The sequence below is a fragment of the Penicillium maclennaniae genome (genome assembly GCF_028827695.1).
Source record: "Penicillium maclennaniae strain IBT 15551 chromosome Unknown utg000008l:1.0-3552695.0:1.0-3555053.0, whole genome shotgun sequence".
Taxonomy (NCBI): domain Eukaryota; kingdom Fungi; phylum Ascomycota; class Eurotiomycetes; order Eurotiales; family Aspergillaceae; genus Penicillium; species Penicillium maclennaniae.
The window spans coordinates 2,937,076-2,956,762 of record NW_026623220.1 but is presented as its reverse complement, the minus strand read 5'-3'; the positions used below and the strand labels follow the sequence as shown (position 1 = coordinate 2,956,762).

The 19,687-nt window shown below is 45.3% G+C and overlaps 4 protein-coding genes across 4 annotated transcripts; 2 read left to right on the top strand and 2 right to left on the bottom strand.

The window, feature by feature from the left end:
- Positions 1-10,197: 10,197 nt before the first annotated feature.
- N7477_010069 (alpha/beta fold hydrolase) lies at positions 10,198-11,235 on the top strand (the record flags this gene model as incomplete). Its single annotated transcript, XM_056971730.1, has 3 exons — positions 10,198-10,560; positions 10,627-10,983; positions 11,059-11,235. The coding sequence occupies 3 exons, from the start codon at positions 10,198-10,200 to the stop codon at positions 11,233-11,235; spliced, it is 897 nt and encodes a 298-aa protein (XP_056818709.1).
- A 1,357-nt stretch (positions 11,236-12,592) lies between these two features.
- On the top strand, positions 12,593-13,908 carry N7477_010068 (uncharacterized protein; the record flags this gene model as incomplete). The annotated part of the gene is made up of 2 exons (XM_056971729.1): positions 12,593-13,015; positions 13,192-13,908. 2 exons carry the CDS (start codon positions 12,593-12,595, stop codon positions 13,906-13,908), a joined length of 1,140 nt encoding a protein of 379 aa, XP_056818708.1.
- Positions 13,909-14,675: 767 nt separating this feature from the next.
- Positions 14,676-14,950, bottom strand: N7477_010067 (uncharacterized protein; the record flags this gene model as incomplete). Its single annotated transcript, XM_056971728.1, has 2 exons — positions 14,676-14,782; positions 14,833-14,950. 2 exons carry the CDS (start codon positions 14,948-14,950, stop codon positions 14,676-14,678), a joined length of 225 nt encoding a protein of 74 aa, XP_056818707.1.
- Positions 14,951-17,256: 2,306 nt separating this feature from the next.
- Positions 17,257-17,529, bottom strand: N7477_010066 (tetratricopeptide repeat domain protein; the record flags this gene model as incomplete). The annotated part of the gene is made up of 1 exon (XM_056971727.1): positions 17,257-17,529. One exon carries the CDS (start codon positions 17,527-17,529, stop codon positions 17,257-17,259), a length of 273 nt encoding a protein of 90 aa, XP_056818706.1.
- Positions 17,530-19,687: the final 2,158 nt, after the last annotated feature.

Genomic DNA, 19,687 nt, shown 5'->3' with positions numbered 1-19,687 from the left:
TAGGGCGCCGTCCTAATACAAGAACGAGATAGTGTTAGGAAACCCGCGCGGTATGAATTAGGTGCATAGACAGAGACGCAGCTTACCTACGATGCGGGCAAATTAGAATATCGTGCTATACTGATAGCATTAAAGAAGTTCCGACACTAGCTATATAGCATCCACTTTATATTAGAAACAGACGCGAAAATATTAGTGTCCTAACTGAATCGCCCTGCGGCCGACCTACCTAGTGCACTGGTGACTCGGTAGATAGCATAGATCCGACTCTTTAACTTCGATATTAAGTATATATCAGGGAGGAAGAATAGCGCGGCAGATAGGCTTTTAAGGCGTCCTGCTACCGAAGAAGAAATCAGGTAATAATAGTAGGAGGTTAACGTTAATAACTTCATTGATACGGAAGTGTCCTACTTACGGGCGAGCTGTTTCCTAGCGCGTGCCGCTATCATAACAGACGAGGACAAGGACGAGGACGAGGATAATGACCCTACCGCTAACGCTACAGTCCTACCTCTTAGAGAGGGTTATTCGACCGAATCACAAGACATCGCGCGGTACCTAATTACACTAAGAAGACCGCCAGAAATGTCTCGCAGTCAATTCTACCACTTCAAGAAACGCTATGTGAAGTTCGTTTACTAAGACAGCCACCTCTTCTATCGATAGAAGGGAAGAATAGAGATCTTACGACGTGTTCTCGACAACAAGAAAGACTAACAGAATGCACTATATGGCGCACACACAGATTTGTCCCACAAAGGTCGAGAAGCCACTTACGCATTATTAAAGCACCGATACTATTAGCCACGAATATTTAAAGACACCGCCGCATTTATTAGAACCTACATCGAATACCAAGCACGAGACCCGACACAGATACACGAGCCCGCTATCACCCCGAAGAACCTAAGGCTATTTAATAAGTGGTTTGTTAATACCACCCGTATACTAGATAAGGATAGCTTTAAATCTGTCGTCTAAGGGCGAGAGTCAGTCAGCGGCTAGGTAGAAGCACGAGTCCTCACTAGCGCAGATTCTAAAGTAATCCAGAGTTTTATCTACGAAGACATTATCTGCCGCTATAGGTATCCAAGAGAGATTATTATAGATAATAGACCTAAAAACCGTAGCAAGACACTAAAATTCCTTAAAGATCGCGGCATTAAGAAGGTCACTATTTCAGCATATTATCCTAGCTCAAATAGCCCTATTAAGCGTTCTATAAGAACATTAAAGGACGCACTCTCTAAGATAACCGGCGGATATCTAATAGGAGACACTTCCACCCAGACAAACCGATAGAGACCTTATTTCCATACTACATTAATAGCAGACCGAGTAACTGTGAATACTACTACCGGAATCAGCCCATACTATTTCCTATTTAGGGCATATACAGTCTTACCGGTTAAACTAGAGATACCCATATAGAGCACACTGCCATAGGAGACTATCTAGGATAGACCGAGTCTTATTGCAATACGCGCACGATAGATCAAAAGACGAGAGAAGGACATTAAGGAAGCCATCCTGCGAATAAACCGCCTTAAGGAGAATAATACAGGATACTTTAACGACCACTATCGCACTCGTGATACTCCCTTTAAGAAAGATAACTATATCTTACTACATAATAGTCAAAGGTCTTCAGATATAACGTCTATTCAGAAGCTCCGCTTTCGATAGCTTAGACCATACCAGATTAAGTCTATCAAAGGAAATAGATCCTACTCTATTAGGGAACTTAACGGCACTATCCTATGCCACATCGGAGACAAGAATACAGATATAATTAACGGCGACAGACTCAAAAGATTCTACCCTCGTGGAATAGGAGATTCTGATAGGATACAGGATATTATACAGACTAGCCACCTTCGGAAGCGAAGACTAATTAGTCGACCAAGAGTAGCACAATAACTCTTTTATCCTGCCATTTAAACGATTATTCCACCGATACTACGAGATACTTTTTCGGCCGAAAAGATCCTTCGCCTAAGGCACCAAAACACCCTACACCTTACACTCATTTATATCGCTAAGGGACGGCTCTCCTATTATAATAAGGAGGGGAAGGATACTTATTACCACCAGTCATTACCGATTAAACGCTTATTACTACGATTTTCCTTTGTTTATTGCAATTTTATTGCTAATTTAAAAAGACCATGCAGCAAATCCCCTATGAAGCATTAGAATATGAAATGCTAAAAGCCCCAAACTTCACTTTAAAAACTTCACTTTGAAAACTTCACTTTGAAAACCTCACTTTGCAAAACCTCTCTTTCCAACCCACCACCACACCCTCGCATACCTTCACATACGAATTCTGATCGATATAGATAACGATAACCTCCTGAGAGATATCGAGATATATAGACAGCCCGTTAACAGTATCGAGAATGCCCTCCAGCTTCTTCGAAGCTATGAGCAGCTTCAGGCGTACGAGCTCGCATCTCAACTGTTCGATAGGCTACTCATAAACCATAGTTATACGGAGCGTGCTATTAATTTACTGTACCAGTACATTAATAAGGAAGAACTATAGAGAGGCTCGGAAGAGCATAAGGAGTTCCAGAGAAGGTAGTCTAAAGGCCAGAGGATATAAGTACGACACGCCCAGAATAAGCAATATCTTATTGCGAATAAGCTGAAAGCCATCGAAGCATAGGGAGAATAGTAAGCGAATACCTTTTTTGGTTACTTAACTACTCGTTTGATGATAGAGCTAGCGAGTAAGTTTATTACTACCGGCCTTAGCTACGATCACGTCCGCCTCTCTATTAATAATAAAGTTCTCTCTCGCTTATTATCGCCGGGCAGAGGTATCCGAAACACTAAAGGAGTTATTCAAGGGGATCTTTTAAAGGCCCTCCTCCGGAAGTGTACCTTAGCCCTTAGATAAGAGGATCTTGTTCAGTATAGACTACAACTAGACCAGGATAGGTACTGCTACGAAGTAGGCTTCGGCCAGGATCTACCCACTATCAAACCGGGAGGCTAGACTACTCTTTTAGGACAGTTTATTTCTATTACTACGGTTAAGATAGAGGATAAGGCCGATACCGATACTGAAGCGATAGACAACCGTGATCCTAAGAGTGTTACACCCGACAATATATAGGATACAGCGATATAGCTTAAAGAGTTAGATAAGGAATATATAGCCGACCCAATATCTATTAGCGACTCGTCTAGTGTGGTCTCTGATCTTTCTGTGGCCTAGTCACTTCCTGACGACTACCTATTAAAAAGTAATAAGGAATATAACCCCTCGCAGGAAAGAAAGGAGACTGCTAAATACAGTTACACCGCCCAAAGAGCAGCTATAAATAAGACTTTGGCCCTTCCTACGGACGCTACGAACAGACAAAAGTTAGTAGTACTCAGGCGCATTGGAAAGCTGTCCCTTCCGGAACTGGATTCGACCTTTACTGAGGATATAATCTGTCTGCCTCATGCGAAGAGAGTGTTTGAATTGTTCGACATACGCAGTGCTAGCAAGGACCACGCGGCACTAGCGGTGCGAATTGATTTTATTTACCGACACACTAAGGACTAAGACACTATAGTAAAGGAGAACCGGACGTAGTTTCTATCAGATACCAATAAGTTACAGTCAGATTTCTACCGCTTTAAGTATCAGGCTAATCCTCCTATTATCGCCAACTATCGCAGGGTAACCTAGTTATCCTTCGAAAGCCTCTACCGCAGGGTATCTCCTACTCCCAACCCCACGACGCCTATGCCTATTACGTTAAAGTTATAAATATAAGAGCGAGGGAGTGTGGTTATTCCGCAGTTATTCGGCTAGTTAAAGGAGGACTTCGATAGGCATCACCTAGGTGGCCTTCTTACCCTCGCACATAAGGAGATAGACATATATAACTACCACTATCTACCTCGTATAGGCAAGCCTCGCCTTAGGTAGTTAAGGAATATGTGGCACGGTATTATTTAATAGCTTGTCCGTTAGGATCTAGCGTACTATACATACTATGTTTTCTTCCGGCCAGACCACGCTTACCGACTGATCTCCTTCCCGTACTACGCAAAGAGTACTATACCTAAGGAACAGACTTATTTTAGGCATATTGATATAAATCTGAATGACCTAGTGCAGACTAGACGAGGCAGCGCAATCCTACAGGGCAGTCTAGCATTAGATAATAAAGATGAACAGAACTGTACTGAGATTCTGCCTAGTATATATCGCTATATTCAGAAGTGGTGGGCTCTCGTGCGGGATAGGACGAACACTACGGATAGCTTCGTGCAGAAGATTGATAATCACCTTTGGACCCCAGAAGATACTAAGCGATATAGCACTAACTAGGTGAAGGAGATCTGTATAGCTAGTGATATCCGAATCAGTTTGCCTAGTATCCCCTATAGGTCGATAGGCCCCGCAACTAAGAGGCGGAGAAGCATTTTGCTATGGTTTGTGCGTATTAGAGATAACCACTTAACTCTGGATACTCCAGAGTCCAGTACGTGGGAAGAAGTGTCTGCGGCACACCAAGACCTTACGCAAGCTCCAAGAACTCCATCAGGGCTTACGAGCAGTGTATATAGCCGTCTGCAGTATATATTCCCTGTGGCGCCACGATTCCGCGGGGAAGGTTTAATCTCTGAATACTTAGTTAGTCGCAGCCGCTAGACAGACCCTGGTATATCGGCTAAGTTAGATATTCTCTTCGGACCGGATAAAGCAGTAGCGACCGCCTATATTATCTTATGGAGGAGGAAGGCGCAGCAAATATACGCCCAATTATTCAGAGACATAATTAAGGCGGAGAAGCTAGCATTCGGGAAAGATTCCTTCTTCTACCGCAAGGTATTAGGGCTATATATTGGTCCCCCCTGATCCAGAAGTTGCACCTCCGGAGGATAATAATAACGAGAAAGAGATATAATGTCCGCGGCGATAGGGAATAGGTATTATGGTCCTGTCTTTCTTTACTTTTGATTAAAGTGGCTTAGGCATTCTAAATTGACTGCGCTTAACCACGGGACGGTTAATTTTATGGGGAGGGGTGGTATGTAGTGGGAGAATTAGTGACATAATGAGCCTATGTGTGGCCTCAGGCATAATTTAATATCTGCAGTGCATAGTACATCTCCAGACACACTTAGAGGGAGACAAGTCATCTACCTAATTCATTCAGGATTCACCCAATTTCTTCTATCTATGATGCAGCATTAAGATTATCCCGCACGGCCGCAACAGGGCATCAGTACGGCCTCATCCAGCATCCTCTACACCAGACAGGCAGTGTGTGTGTGTGTGTGTTGTCCGGTCTGCATCGCCAGACAGCCATCGAGCCGTTCCCATTTCAATATATACGTTAAGATTAATATATAATAAGGTTAGAAAGATATATATTTTACTCTTAAGGTCTAGTAGCACTTTTACCTTAAGAACTTTCTTTTATTTTTTTCTTCCTCTAAAATAGAAAATTAAGCTATTCTTTCTGGATATACTATAGAGAAGACTCTATTCTATCGTATTATAAAGACTAAGAGCCTATATACCTAAATTGCGTACGTAGTAGGGGTTTTATTTTTAAGGAGGCCTAAATACAATATTATAAGGTTTTTTCCTAAAGAATTTTTATTTAATTTTTATTCGCCTAAAATAGAGAATTAAGCTATTCTTTCTTAATACACTATAGATAATACTCTATTCTACTATAATATATAGTCTAGGAGCCTATGCACCTAAATTGCGTATATAGTTAAGGTTTTAGTTTTAAGGAAGCCTAAATACAGAATTGGAAGTGTTCCCCTAAAAGTCCTAATAAATACCTTTAATCTAGAATCTTACTACTCTAATACCTTAAATTCCGCATAAATTATATTAAGTGCCCTACTTAGTATTAATGATTTCTTAGCAACCCATAGGTTTAACCCATAGGTTCGACCTATAGATAGCCTAACCCAACCCATATATGGGTTAACCTATAGTGTCCAGGACCCGTCTATGGACGGGTTGGATTCGACCCATGGGTCCGACCCATGGGTTATGTCAATGTCTAACGGTGAGGCTACTTACACTATATACGAAATAACAATTAAGATCGATTATTTCGTAGGTTCGACTTTCTTGGCTACCTAGACGGTGCCAAAAGGATTATACTTACTTCCGTATCTTAAGCTTATTTGCTACTGGGAATCTAAAAGTTTCTAGGAACATAGAATAATTTGCTAGGGGACCGGAAGCCGAATAAATAGAAAACCATACCACGTTCGAGAGTGTACGGTTTATGCTATTCCCTCAAAGCTAGTCGGATCTCTCAATAAGGTAGTCTTATATCGCTGTTGCCTAAGGTAAGAGAGGATTAAGGGAGTATTTATAAAGTGGCTCTTTTGGCGGCTAGTGGGGTTGTGGTAGTAGGAGCTGTTGGGATATAAGGGGAAAGCTACCACGAAGCAGATCGTGGCCCCTTAAGTCCGTGGGATCAACCTTAGTCCGGCTAGGTCAGTCCGTGCCAGACAAAGGAAGAAGGTCAAAGGTCGTAGGAGAGACTATAAGCAGATATAGCCTAAACGAAGGCAGAACCACAGTCCTGAGGATCAAAGGAAGAAGGTAGAGATGACTTTGGAAAGTGGAAAATGACTTGAGGAAAGTAGAACTGACTTGATTCTATCTGCTAGACAAGAAGGACGTATTTATAGGCTAGGATAGCCTAGAAATGACGTCTAGAATAACATATAAATGACGTACAAACACTAGGCAGCAACATAATGAAGGTGGCAAAGAAGGGAACCGAAGAGAAGCGAAAAGAATGATGTCAAGGATCGACGGTCTAAGCCACCCCGAAAGCACCCCCGCAGGATCAGGCTGTGCATGCCTAAAGGTGGACCATTTTACCTCTAAGGGAAAGTGGTCCGCCTATCCTTAAGGGGACTGAGGGTCGAAGTCTGTTCACCGGGGTACGAAGACCATAGTCGAAGTCCGCGGGCAAGGCATGCCTGAAGGCCCCCCCGAAGGAACGGACCATTCATACCTGAAGGCGGACCATTTACCCCTAAAGGAAAATGGTCCCGCCTATCGTTCGGGGGGAGGGCCGCGGACCAGAATCAGAAGTGGTCAAAACATCATTTTGATAGAAGAAAAAATCTGGTCACGTGATCAATGCAATCTGGTCTTATATGTTGAATATAGGGATAGATCTTTCTATATAGCATTGGTCTATATTCCAATAGGTACCAAAGGTACTCTCTATAGAGTATTAAGTATTATATCGAAGGTAAGCTAGCTTAATAGGAATAAGCTTATAAATAGGATATTATTTAGGATAAGGTATTATAACTTATCTATTCTAACCCCCTTAATTACTAAGGATAAATATATATTAGAGATTTAGGATATAGTAAATATATAGGTTATAGAGAGATAAAATAAGAGGACTTATAAAGGTTTTAGACAAAAAAAAGCTATTATATAAGGGGAATCTGTTTACCTTAGTCATATAAAGATGTAAGTTAATATATTATCTTATAAGCCCTCACTTAGCTCAAATTCTCTTATCTAATTAGGTCGCGGAGAGGGTAACCCTTAAGACCCTTAGGGTAACCCTTTAATTATATAGTCTTAAGTTTCGTAATTAAAAATATCTAAATCTAATAATCTAGATCTTTAAACTTATTTTATATAATAACTAAAATACCTATAAGGAATCTAAATCATAATTATTTAAATAAGTCTCTATTTATTTTATAACTAAAGAAAGATTTCGATTTAGGGTATTTTTAATATTAAAAAAAAAAGATATATTTACTATTATATAAATATAGTACTCTCACTTTACCTTTAATATATATTTCCGTAACGAAAACTCTTAACTTTCTATAACCCCCTTAAAAACTAGCTACCTACTATATAATTTAAGTTAGATTTCAGAATACTAAGGTAATAATATATAAGTTATCTATTTATAATCTAATTTCTTTAAATTTCGTAGATATTAGTATATAATTAAGGAATAATAGAAATAGATACTAGAATAGCTATAAATAATAGTATTTTTATAAGCTAAATCATTAATTTTATACGTCCGAATTAGGAAAGGCGCGGAGAAATTATTTATTTAAGGGTCTAACGGACCCTCTGCGGGTGACCCTTAAGGGACCCTTAGAGGGTCAGGGTTAGGGTCAGGGTCGGTGAGGTTAGACCCTGACCCTCGGAGGTGCGGGTGGAGGTTCCTGATCTTGGACCCGCGGGGCGGGTGAGTGCCAGGTCTAAGGGTATATATGCCAAGGCCCTTTAGTCAATTGCATCAGGAGGATGCGTAGTCTTGTGACCACTATAGGGTTTCTCAAAATCGCCTTGGACCAAAACACACTCGAACACTCTTTTCTGGTCCCACCGCCAAGCCCTTAGCGTAGATCAATCATTTATGATAGACTCATTAAACTTAGGAACGCCGTAATATGCACCGTGTACGGTATTGTACAATTCTAGTAAGTTTACTGTACTATAATCAATAGGTACGGAATCCAGCGGAATCCTATGGAAGTTGATTGTCGGTATCAGTCTATGGACAGTCCGCGAGGTGGATTCGACATTCCGACTTTCCTTCTGAACATGCATATATTCCCTTCGCCAGCCACTGCAACCCAAGGCGTTTTTCTTCGGCTTGAGGAAAATTATAGCTGATGATAACACCGACAAGCTACTGCCTTTTCCAGGACTCTGTTGTTTGCGGGCGAATGGCAGGCCTTCAGCAGCCGATGGCATAGGGCCTCGAATAGTATCACTAACCATAAGTCCGTCTTCCTAGTAGGCCCAGAAACACAAGGGCTAGCCCTCTTATTAGCCATGATGATTATGGCGTTCAATAAAGTATACGCAAGATGGTACTATATCCTTTTCTCTCGTATGTGCCTGATCAAAGTGGAAAAGCTTGATGTGCCATATTCAATGCTGCTGTACTCGGCTCTGACGCTCTAAAGGAAAATTGTTGGAAGCGCCGGGGATCTCTCCCGCCCTGAGGACCTTCATCAAACGGTCGCGATGAAAAAGTAGAGCGTGAACTGTTCTTGGACCACTTCGGTTAGGAACCTTGGAGACCGTCTCGGCCAAGATATTCAAAGAGGCTCCATTCTTGAACAGCCACCTGAATTTTTCGAAGTCGCTTCTGTCGTAAGATTCGCGACAGAGCGTGTTGATCCCACCTCGGACCTCTTGATAAGAAGCACCATGATCGGTCAACCAGCTTAACCGTATTTTATTATCCTTCGAACGAGCTGCGCGCTCAGCGATGTCACCACAAGAAATATATTTCAGTGATGCTCCACCTTGTATCAGAATATCCTGGCCTGGAGTCACACCATTCTTGCGATAGGCGTATAATACAATTGTTTCATGTGCGTTTCCTACAGAAAATTGTTCTCAGGGGTCAAGATATCTCTCCGAGAACACAAAAAAGCTAGACATACAATCATAAAGTTTCCTTTATGAATTGTTATTCATCTTCTCTCCTGTAAATCTCAACAACTGGTGCGGGGATATAGCGACTGGAGCGGGGATATAGGCAACTGAAGCGGGGATATAGGCAACTGAAGCGGGGATATAGGCAACTGAAGCGGGGATATTAACAACTACCTAACTAACTAGTCTAACTAACTAGTTAGTGCGGGGATACGATGACCAATTTACCCCGTAGAACGAGCTAGTTACCTATAGAGGAACCCCGCCGTGGATCATAAACAAAGTTTTGGACACAACACAATGGGGAGTAGGTTGATCACTCTGCTTACAGATATCCGATTGTTCTAAACCGTTGCTCCGTTCGCGACAAAACCATAACAATTGTTAGTCTATCGCGGGAGACCGTGAGACTCTATCGGAGACCGTGAGACTCAAAGAAGTACATAATTGGGATTGAAACAGACTACACGTCATAATTGTTAGTCGTGAGTGACTCGAGACTTTCGGATCCTCCGGTATTCGGAGGACAGAAGCCGATGATCTATTGTGAACCACGGCTGTTTATGCGGGGCTGCGAAATGATCGGCCTAAGCATGAGCTCATCAATCATGGACGGTAGCTTATATAGCCTCATAGTTGACCCCGATGGCATTTCAAATTTGAGCCTCGTTTGGCGCAAATTCGAGAACAACCCTTTCCTGTCTACCAATTTAATCTGCCATTCGTCATAACATCTGCTCTGTGCACTTCCCTCCGTCATGTCTAACACCAAAACCGTGCATGTCCCCCACCTCGGTGGTATCGAGGCATCTTACCAGATGCCTCACCCTTACGATCCGAAAAAGCCAACCTTGGTTCTCGTCAATTCGTTTACCACCTCGGCAGAGCTGTACCGCGAGCAGTACGCCAACAAGGAGCTGACCGACACAATGAATCTGCTTGCCATCGAGCTTCTTGGTCACGGCCAGACACGCACTAAGCGCGAAAACTGGACGTATTGGGATACTGCCGAGATGAATCTGCAAGTCCTTGATGCCCTGAACATCGACAAGGCTTTTGTACTCGGCACAAGTCAAGGTGGCTGGATCACAGTGCGCATGGCGCTGATGCGGCCGGAGAAGGTGAATAAAACCCTTGCAATCTTGAATCATTCTAAGAAACCATTATGCTGACACATGGGTATTCAGATCGCTGGCATCATCCCCTTGGGCACATCATTGGATGCTGAGACCGCCACAACCCGCAACCTTAACTGCTGGGACGCGCCTAAACTGTTGACTGCCGATATTGAGAAGTGGACTACTCAGGAGCCCACACCTCAGTTTGAGCCCGACCTGAAGTTCTGCGATTTCTTGATCGACATCGGCTTCGGTAAAGATGACTGTCCTGCTGATGTTCGCGAATACTGGCGCAAGACCATCCGCCAAAATTACCAAGGCGACGATGGCCGGCGTCGCATTCGCATGGCATCTATCAACTTAAGGGATCGGGATGGTCTGCACCCGAGGCTGTTTGATGTGCGATGCCCCGTGATGTGGCTGCATGTAAGTTGTTGCATCTATTTGTCCCATTCGCCCAAGTCTCGCTTTTGTATCCACACTAAATTACCATTCCTGCAGGGAACCAAGGATGTTGTCTACTCTGTCGCCAACGCCGAGCGCGAGATCAAGCTATTCGTGAACTCTCCTGACGCGCGCCTTGTGACTGTTCCAGGTGGTGCTCATTTCTTGAGTGCTTCTCACCCCAAGGAAGTGGACCAGGCGTTGATTGAGTTTGTGAAGAAGTACAGCGCATAAGATTGATTATTGATGCATATATCTGTGGATATCTCTATGCCTGATTATCTTCCCACTGCCGAATTTTATCACCTTGGGCTACCTATTTGTTATAGTCGACATACATCGAGCGGACGAGCAATAAGCATGACAAAGTATTGGTGTTGATGGGTAAACCTAATAATGGCACAGTAAATATATGATTTTCAACTTCATCGATTGTTCCGAATGAAGAAATATGTATTACCAGATCGGCAGAGGCTCTGGGGTCGCCCCCAACTTCACTTGCAGGAGAACGGTTAGTCGTAACAATACTCTAGGTTTTTTCAGTAACGTCTTCCCAAACGAGGACTTGGTGGTTTCTTTCAGGTCGCCAGGTTTCTCTTTCTCGTGGTCGCGGGCCGGCGCGGAGAAACAGAGAACCACTCCTTTGTCCCCTTCGCAACGTAGCGTATCATCTACGTCAGCAGATGCATTACCTCTGGGCCTCGACACGGCTTGATGTAGGCACTGAGTATCATCGTTCTCGTTGCACCCGATTTCTTGAGCCATATCGTGAAAAGAGACCATTGAGCGAGTGCAGTCTCTGGTGATATTTGCCCTCGCCTAAGACTGCTATGCGCCGAAGTGGGAGCAATACGGGGCGTCCCGTCTCTGCACCCTGCCCTAGCGAATATGTAAACAACAACCAGCCACTTCGGCTTTCGCCGTACCACCTCTAGAGGCAGGGACACATGCGAAGGAGCTTGGCTCAGAAAGCTAGCGACATAAGAGTCGAGCATGTTGGGGGGGGGGGTCCATTTGGCGGGTTCGCACGCGCTTACTCCGTAATGTATGAATAGTCGTCGGGGCACAATGTGTTCTGCTAGCGCAGAGAAGATATCCGACTAGTACAGAAACGCATCACTCAGCCGTCATTGTGTACTTGTCTCGGAACCACCACCCGGGTACTTTATGCAAATTCCAAGCACATCTAGTGCTCTTCGCAGAGTTAACTTTCTCTCCCTCCCTCATCTGCCAGACTATATCAAGGCCGGATCACCGGTAGCCGTTCTTGCTCGGAGATCTCCACCTGTTCTCGAACCGCAGGTAGCAAAGCACGTTTTTAGCACTTCCTAGGACCTAGTCCTGAAGACGTCCACCAGGATGTGGACTGCGGCAGCACTGCCTGCCACCAAGAACTCAATTTTCATGGTGTCGGCAACTCACCGCGGCGACATGTATCAAGTTCGGGCGGCCATGATTGCACAGATCAGGGTTGACAAGAAGGTGGCCCGCTACTTATATGTTCACGACTGCCCAAACGTACCGAACGATTTGATGGAATATCTCAAGGCCATTGCCCAGAAATTGAGAATGCCTTATTTCTTCGTCTCGTATGGCCGTGAAACTCTTCAAGCCTCAGCTCGCCCACCGAGGGATGGCAGGGTGTATTCTTGGAGTCCCACAAGAAGGTGCCGGATATAAGGAGACGATACTGGACTTGAACAACGACGGATCACTCGCCTTCCAAAATATCTCCTTCATCACTGAGGGGTATGCCACATTGCGGATCGCCGATATTGTGAGCACGGACGAGTCTAAAGCGATATGGAACGAAGTCAAGGCGGGTATGACCATTGTCCAGGGCAATGAGGACGTGCTGCATCAGATGTTTGAAAATGCCAACACGCACCTCTTTGGACAATGGCCGAAGCCCAACTCGGAACAGAGGACCATCCTAGTGCTGTATCGCGACTCGGGCAAGGGAAAGGACGGCCCGTACCCTGAGTACGACACAGGTGAAGCGCTGGCGCAAATTGTTAGTATAATTGCCGCCCAAAAAAGCTCGAAGGGGACAATGACGCTATTCCCCGTTGTATCGGGCCAAGTTGTCTCCACGCCAAATATCGGACAGTACTGGACACGTCTCGGGGCCGTTCATGGCGTCACCAAGAGAAATATCGAGGCTTATTCCTGAAATGGGCGTACGAGCAGGGGTGGTACCACATGGTCGTGGGGTTCCGCAGCGGCGGCCTGGACCTCTTCACGCTCATGGGGATTCCAACGCTATCGATTGGGATCCGCTTCCTGGTTGGCGAAGATCGACACGAGCTGCTGGCGACGCAGCTATTCAGACGTCTCAATGTGCAGTACGACATGCCGCGACACCAGCTCACGGCCTGGTTACAAGGCCGCCCGATCAAGCGCAAGTTTAGTACCGATCCCGTCACCTTTGAACCCGACTACATACACTCGCCGTACTGGATGGCGCCTCCTCCAGACAATCTATTGTTCCCGCCCCAGCCCGCGAAGCCAGCCTCGGCCGACACCGAGATTGCACTGCGCAGAGTGGACACGGCTCCTTTCACAGAGTTCGACAAGTGGACGTTTGAAGCCGGCCTGCGCGTTGCCTGCGAGCGCAACTTCGATGGTTGGGGCACGACTATCGCCTTCATGGCTCCTTTCAACGGCTGCGTCATGACCACCCTCAAGGCGCAGGCAGCCTGTCCGGTGGGTCAGAGCCTTGAGCCGGGACCCCTAATGGAATTCATTGGCGAACAGAGGGGTATGCAGGCACGAACCTGGGAAAAGATGATGCAGCTCAGGAAGCAGCTTCAACTCAACGACGTGGATTTCAAGAGATACACAGCAGGTGCGCTGGGGGTGTGGATAAGCTTAGAAAACATTATTGACGGTAGCGGTTTGCAATGAGGTGTAGGCAGCAGCAAATTCGCTCATGGGGGTAGAACTAGAAAGATAGGGGTGATATCTCGGAGAAATCACTTCTTAGGTCCTTGCCGTGGGTGAACTTGGGCTGGATAATGTGGCTTTCCTTTATAGGAAGTATATATTTTCGCGGGGTTTTTTTGCCAGACCGATCAAGTCACCATAATTACTGTAGTATTTCCCTTTTATTTTTCAATAGAATGTTAATTGTCGGCTTCCTCATTGAGAGGGTTTATATGCCAGCGTTTGTTTCGTCCGTCCTCTCATCCGTGAGACGAATGCAAGTGTATGTAGGAACTAGAGACGAAATGGATGATTCTGGGCAAGCGTAGTCTCTATACTACGTTTCCTAGTATCGCGATGGATTCGGGAACTTGGCTATTGGCCCTGTAGGCAACTGCAAGTGTATGCTGGGAAGCCAACCGGCATGGGTGGATCCCGAGAAATACATATCCAACTTTGACAACAAGTTCTAGGACTTCGATGGCCTTGCACACTTGCCTATTTGCCAAGCATATACTACTGCGTGTGCATCCCGGGTACTCCTAGCCGTCACTGGCTGATCTCGAGACACTTCCCCTCCTCACGGCAACCGTCAACGAGTCCTTGCGCTTCATTCCATCAGGCGTATCACTTACACGTAATAGAAGGAGGAATGGCTTTAAGGTTCAACAAGACATTCTAGTGTAGTCCATTAAAATTCAAGACGAAGAGCAAGTTCTAACAATCATACAACATCCTCAACTTCATTCTCATGTCCACCGTGGCGCGGCATCGACGCCAGAACCGACACCAAAGAAGTAAGCCTGTAGTAGTCGACGATAGTAAGTATCATTAGACTGATCATCCAGGGCAGACCCTATAATCTCCACAGTTTTCAAGATATCCTTTTGGTTACGAATATCAAACCCTCGACTTCTGGCACAATACCCGCATTCCGTAGTACAGTGGCCTGCGGCTCGACGTCTATCTGCAGCTTTTCCGCGCTTTTCGCAGCATCCACAGTCACGGCCGCAACACCCTCCATTTCCTGCACAATCGTTGATAAGGTCAGGGTGAAAATACCACTTTGGGTTTGATCTCCATAAATTGTATGCTCTAAGGAAAGCACCTCTACGAAGCAAGGCTTCGTTCTTGTACTGTCATATTCGAAAACAAATTTCCCCCATATGCACTCACGGATTGTTTCCCGAACCCTATCTTGAAAGACGCTAGTCTAAATTAAGTTACTCTCTCAATACCCCCTGCTTAGTTGTATCGTACTGGCTGCTAGTAATAAATGAGTCATTGTTATAATACTGTAAGTCTCCAATCTTGTAGAATGATTCATGCAATCAGCCCAAACAAAGTGGGAATTCTGGCAATATCGCCGTCCCCGTTTCCTCCTTCTGCACGCAGCCAAATTTGGATACATATTGCACGCCAGAAGGAGATCGTGAGGAATCCTATGTATTCAACGACGGTAACGAAGCCGAAGAGAGAAGAAAAGAAGAGAAAAGCTAGCTAGTGGGGATGTTCGTGATCTATCTCACGATAAGGCGTTTACCACCCCAATTCGGCATAACAACAAACCTCTTCTTGCAAACCTCCCAAACACTCGACTAATCCTTTCCATCGTCTCCATATTTTTCATATGTATACTAATGGTGTTAAAAAACAGATATTCTCAAATCAGCCGCCAAGCCTTGGGCTCAATATATATCCCTGGTTCGTTGAACTGTCTTCTCACACGACTATTCCCTCTATATTCCGAAGAGTGTTCTCTATAAATAGAAGTGGTTATTTCCTAAAGATCGACCTAAACAACTTTCGTCTGCGAGGCTTTGGTAATTGGATTAATAAATTTAATCGCGTTGCAACCCGTTGGGTCAGGTGATGGTTCCGCCCGTACCACTGTCTAAAAATAGTACTGCTTAGTTCTTCATCTACTTTGGTTAACTGATTCGAACTACCTAGCTGCGCCAGCCGCGACAATCGCGTTGTGATCAGCACTGACCCGTGGTCGCTAGGCAGATATTGCCGAACATCGTACGCTCTTATCGCGCTATCGTGTTCGTAGTCTTAATCTACGTTATCGAAGATAAGAAGCCAGTGGACATTATCTGGCCGCCCAAGCCAGTCCAAGATATCTATTACCGCGATATTAAGGCTGTCTGTGTTATCAACAACAAAATTACGGCACCGATCCGGAATCTGGCCTTTGGGAATCCTATGTGCGCAGCCAGCGAGGCTCTGTCTCAGCCGGTCCTCCGACCTGCCGTCCAGCCAGAAGATTGAACTGAATAAGACCTAATAGCGTCGAGCAAGATCGATAGCTAGCTATGTCTTCCTAGTACCACCGAGTCCGTGGAGGACAAATATCTGTCGCCGTGTTTGTTGGGAGAGATATCGCGGGAGAAGGCACCGTTCTAGATCGGCCGTATCGGACAGTCTACTAACAAAGTTATCTGAGGCAGGCACGCCCTGCAGAGTGAACGCTGTTTTATAGGGACCGTCATCTAATCACACAATATCAGTAACTAGGAGAGGCTAGGTTATTTATTTAAAAAAGAGATTAAAAATTTAAAAGGAGTCCTACTAACATTCTCGTCCCGCCAGATTGTTCGCGTATGCCTTCATCTGTTTGAATATGGCCTGTGACGTACATACCGGCCCGTCGCGGCTGCGATTTCCTTTTTCTTCTTCGACTCTTCTAGCCCGATGTGTTTCAGTCCGTGGTCAACGTTGAAGTGATAATAGCGACCTTCCTCGTCGAGGCTCGACTTATCGCGCCGGAACAGCTCTCTGTCTTTTCTGTCTCGGTTACGAGTTCTTATAGTGTAGTCTAAATCCCTAAAATGTCGTCTCGCACCGGCGTTAGTATAGGAATTCCCGTCCTGATCGACACCAGACACTAGAGCCTGCCCCATAGCTGGTCTCCCTATACATCCTAGGCCTGGTTCTATAGCGCGTAGACGGGGTTATTCGCTCCTAGTGCACCGTCGACAAATTCTTCCTCGAAGGGACCTATTGCAATAGGGTCAAAGAAGGATGTAGCGGCAGATGTGGCGCGGTAGGCTTGCTATATTTTGGTGGAATCGAGTAGATGGGTGCCACCGCGGGGCGATCGGTAGCTTGTTAGGCAAACGATGTCGCTGGTTTGTTTGCTTGTCGCACAGACGAAACTGACAGATTAGTATGTATCGACCGAACGGTTGATGAGCACGAACACTTTGTAGGGAGCATTAGGAGAATCCTTAAATAATGTGTCCGGGTCCAAGCCGCAATCGCTTAAGATCTGCTTAACCGCCCGCTCGAGCTCAGCCGTGTCAAATCTGCCCTGGATTTGCCCTTTTATCGTGACCGATGCCTCTTCTTCTCGAAGACCTTATTAGACAGGGAAGTGTATGCATCGATGCACTCGTTGACGGTCATCTGCAGCCGGCCTAGCATGATCGCAATCAGGCCGCCTGTACTGGTGCCGCCGATCATATCGAAGTAGTCGCAAGGCTTGGGCGGCGACTCGGGGTCGACGGTGGCCATGAGCTGCTGGAGGATAATGAGCGAGGACAGGCCACGGACGCCGCCGCTATCGAGAGTAAGGAGCCGGATTTGGTCGCCAGGCATTGCGAGCTGTATTCAGAAAAGCAGAGTAGTTCACAAAGTACGAATGATAGTAGACCAGAGTTGCAGTTGGTATAAAGATTAAGGCGTACTCCTCGTGGCTATGGTGTACGGCTGAGGGTCGCTTCTTGGATCGCATGTGGTGCTTAGCCGCTGTCACATTTCCTAGGCCATTTAGCGTCCTTCTGTGCTTGAGGGGCAGCAGCTGGGCCACCCGGAGCTAACCAAACCCCGAACTAGAACACGCTAAGCCAAATCATATAAGCCATCCATTACCTAGCTATCCAGTTAGCAAGTGGGGTATTGCCTTGAGCACGATGAAAATCGCGAAGGTATCCATGTCCATCCAGACCTTCATCCAAGTCGTACGTGACGTGGTATATATTTAAGCAGGGTCATGAGTTGAGAAAGTGACAGCTTACCAAATCCGCCGGCTCTCTCCCGCCCTAGTTGTTTTACTGGTTTGCATAGATATCGAACGTCGAAAGTTCTACGGAGTAGCTACAGCGGTGCTCCACAAGTCTACTTAGCGTTACCATGGTGAACGCAAGGATCTTTAGATAGAGGAGAGTTAAAGTGGGAGATAGTGAGATTGGAGTTACCAGGATGTAGGAAAAAGGCCGCGTAAAAGTGATCCTTAGGCTTTTTATATTCCAGGCGTCATTGTCTCTTTAGGCCCGTCGCACTATAAAGCGAAATATAAGAAGATCGGCAAAGTTTTCGGCTCAATAACTAATATAAGCATAGTAATAAGACTATATATATTATGAGCGTAGCTTCTCGACCCTTTACTGTAGCCAATTAAAACCCCGTTCTATCTCGTAGTGGATCGACTGGAGGAAGCGTTCCCAGGAACACTAGCATAATATAGACCGTGTGGGGAACTTCTCTTCCGGATTTATACTCGGACCGATAGTTGTTGAGATATAAGGGTAAAGCTACCACGAAGCAGATCGTGGCCCCTTAAGTCCGTGGGATCAACCTTAGTCTGACGAGGTCAGTCGGTGCCAGACAAAGGTAGAAGGTCAAAGGTCGTAGGATAGACTATAAGCAGATATAGCCTAAACGAAGGCAGAACCACAGTCCTGAGGATCAAAGGAAGAAGGTAGAGATGACTTTGGAAAGTGGAAAATGACTTGATTCTATCTGCTAGACAAGAAGGACGTATTTATAGGCTAGGATAGCCTAGAAATAACGTCTAGAATAGCATACAAATGACGTACAAACACTAGGCAGCAACATAATGAAGGTGGCAAAGAAGGGAACCGAAGAGAAGCTGTTGGAGCATAAGGGGAAAGCTACCACGAAGCAGATCGTGGCCCCTTAAGTCCGTGGGATCAACCTTAGTCCGGCCAGGTCAGTTGGTGCCAGACAAAGGAAGAAGGTCAAAGGTCGTAGGATAGACTATAAGCAGATATAGCCTAAACGAAGGCAGAACCACAGTCCTGAGGATCAAAGGAAGAAAGTAGAACTGACTTTGGAAAGTGGAAAATGACTTGATTCTTTCTGCTAGAAAAGAAGGACATATTTATAGGCTAAAGTAGCCTAGAAATGACGTCTAGAATAACATACAAATACTAGACAGCAACATAATAAAGGTGGCAAAGAAGGGAACCGAAGAAAAGCCAAAAGAATGATGTCAAGAATCGACGGTTTCAGCCACCCCGAAAGCTTCCCCGCAGTATCAGGTTATGCATGCCCAAAGGTGGACTATTTTATCCCTAAGGGAAAGTGGTCCGCCTATCCTTGAGGGGACTGAGGGTCGAAGTCTGTTCACCGAGGTTCGAAGACCATGGTCGAAGTCCGCAGGCAAGATATGCCCGAAGGCACCTCCGAAGGAACGGACCATTCATGCCTGAAGGCGGACCATTTACCTCTGAAGGAAAATGGTCCTGCCTATCATTCGGGAGAGGGCCGCGGACCAGAATCAGAAGTGGTCAAAATATCATTTTGATAGAAGAAAAAATCTGGTCACGTGATTAATACAATGCTGATCTTATATGTTGAATATAAGGATAGATCTTTCTTTGTAGCATTGGTCTATATTCCAATACACCCCCTTCAGCTTATCAGAGCTTATAAGCTGAATAAGGCATAGAATTAGACCTATGCGTACATAGTCTCGAAGATCTAGATTTCGACAATTCTGTCTTGGATATCG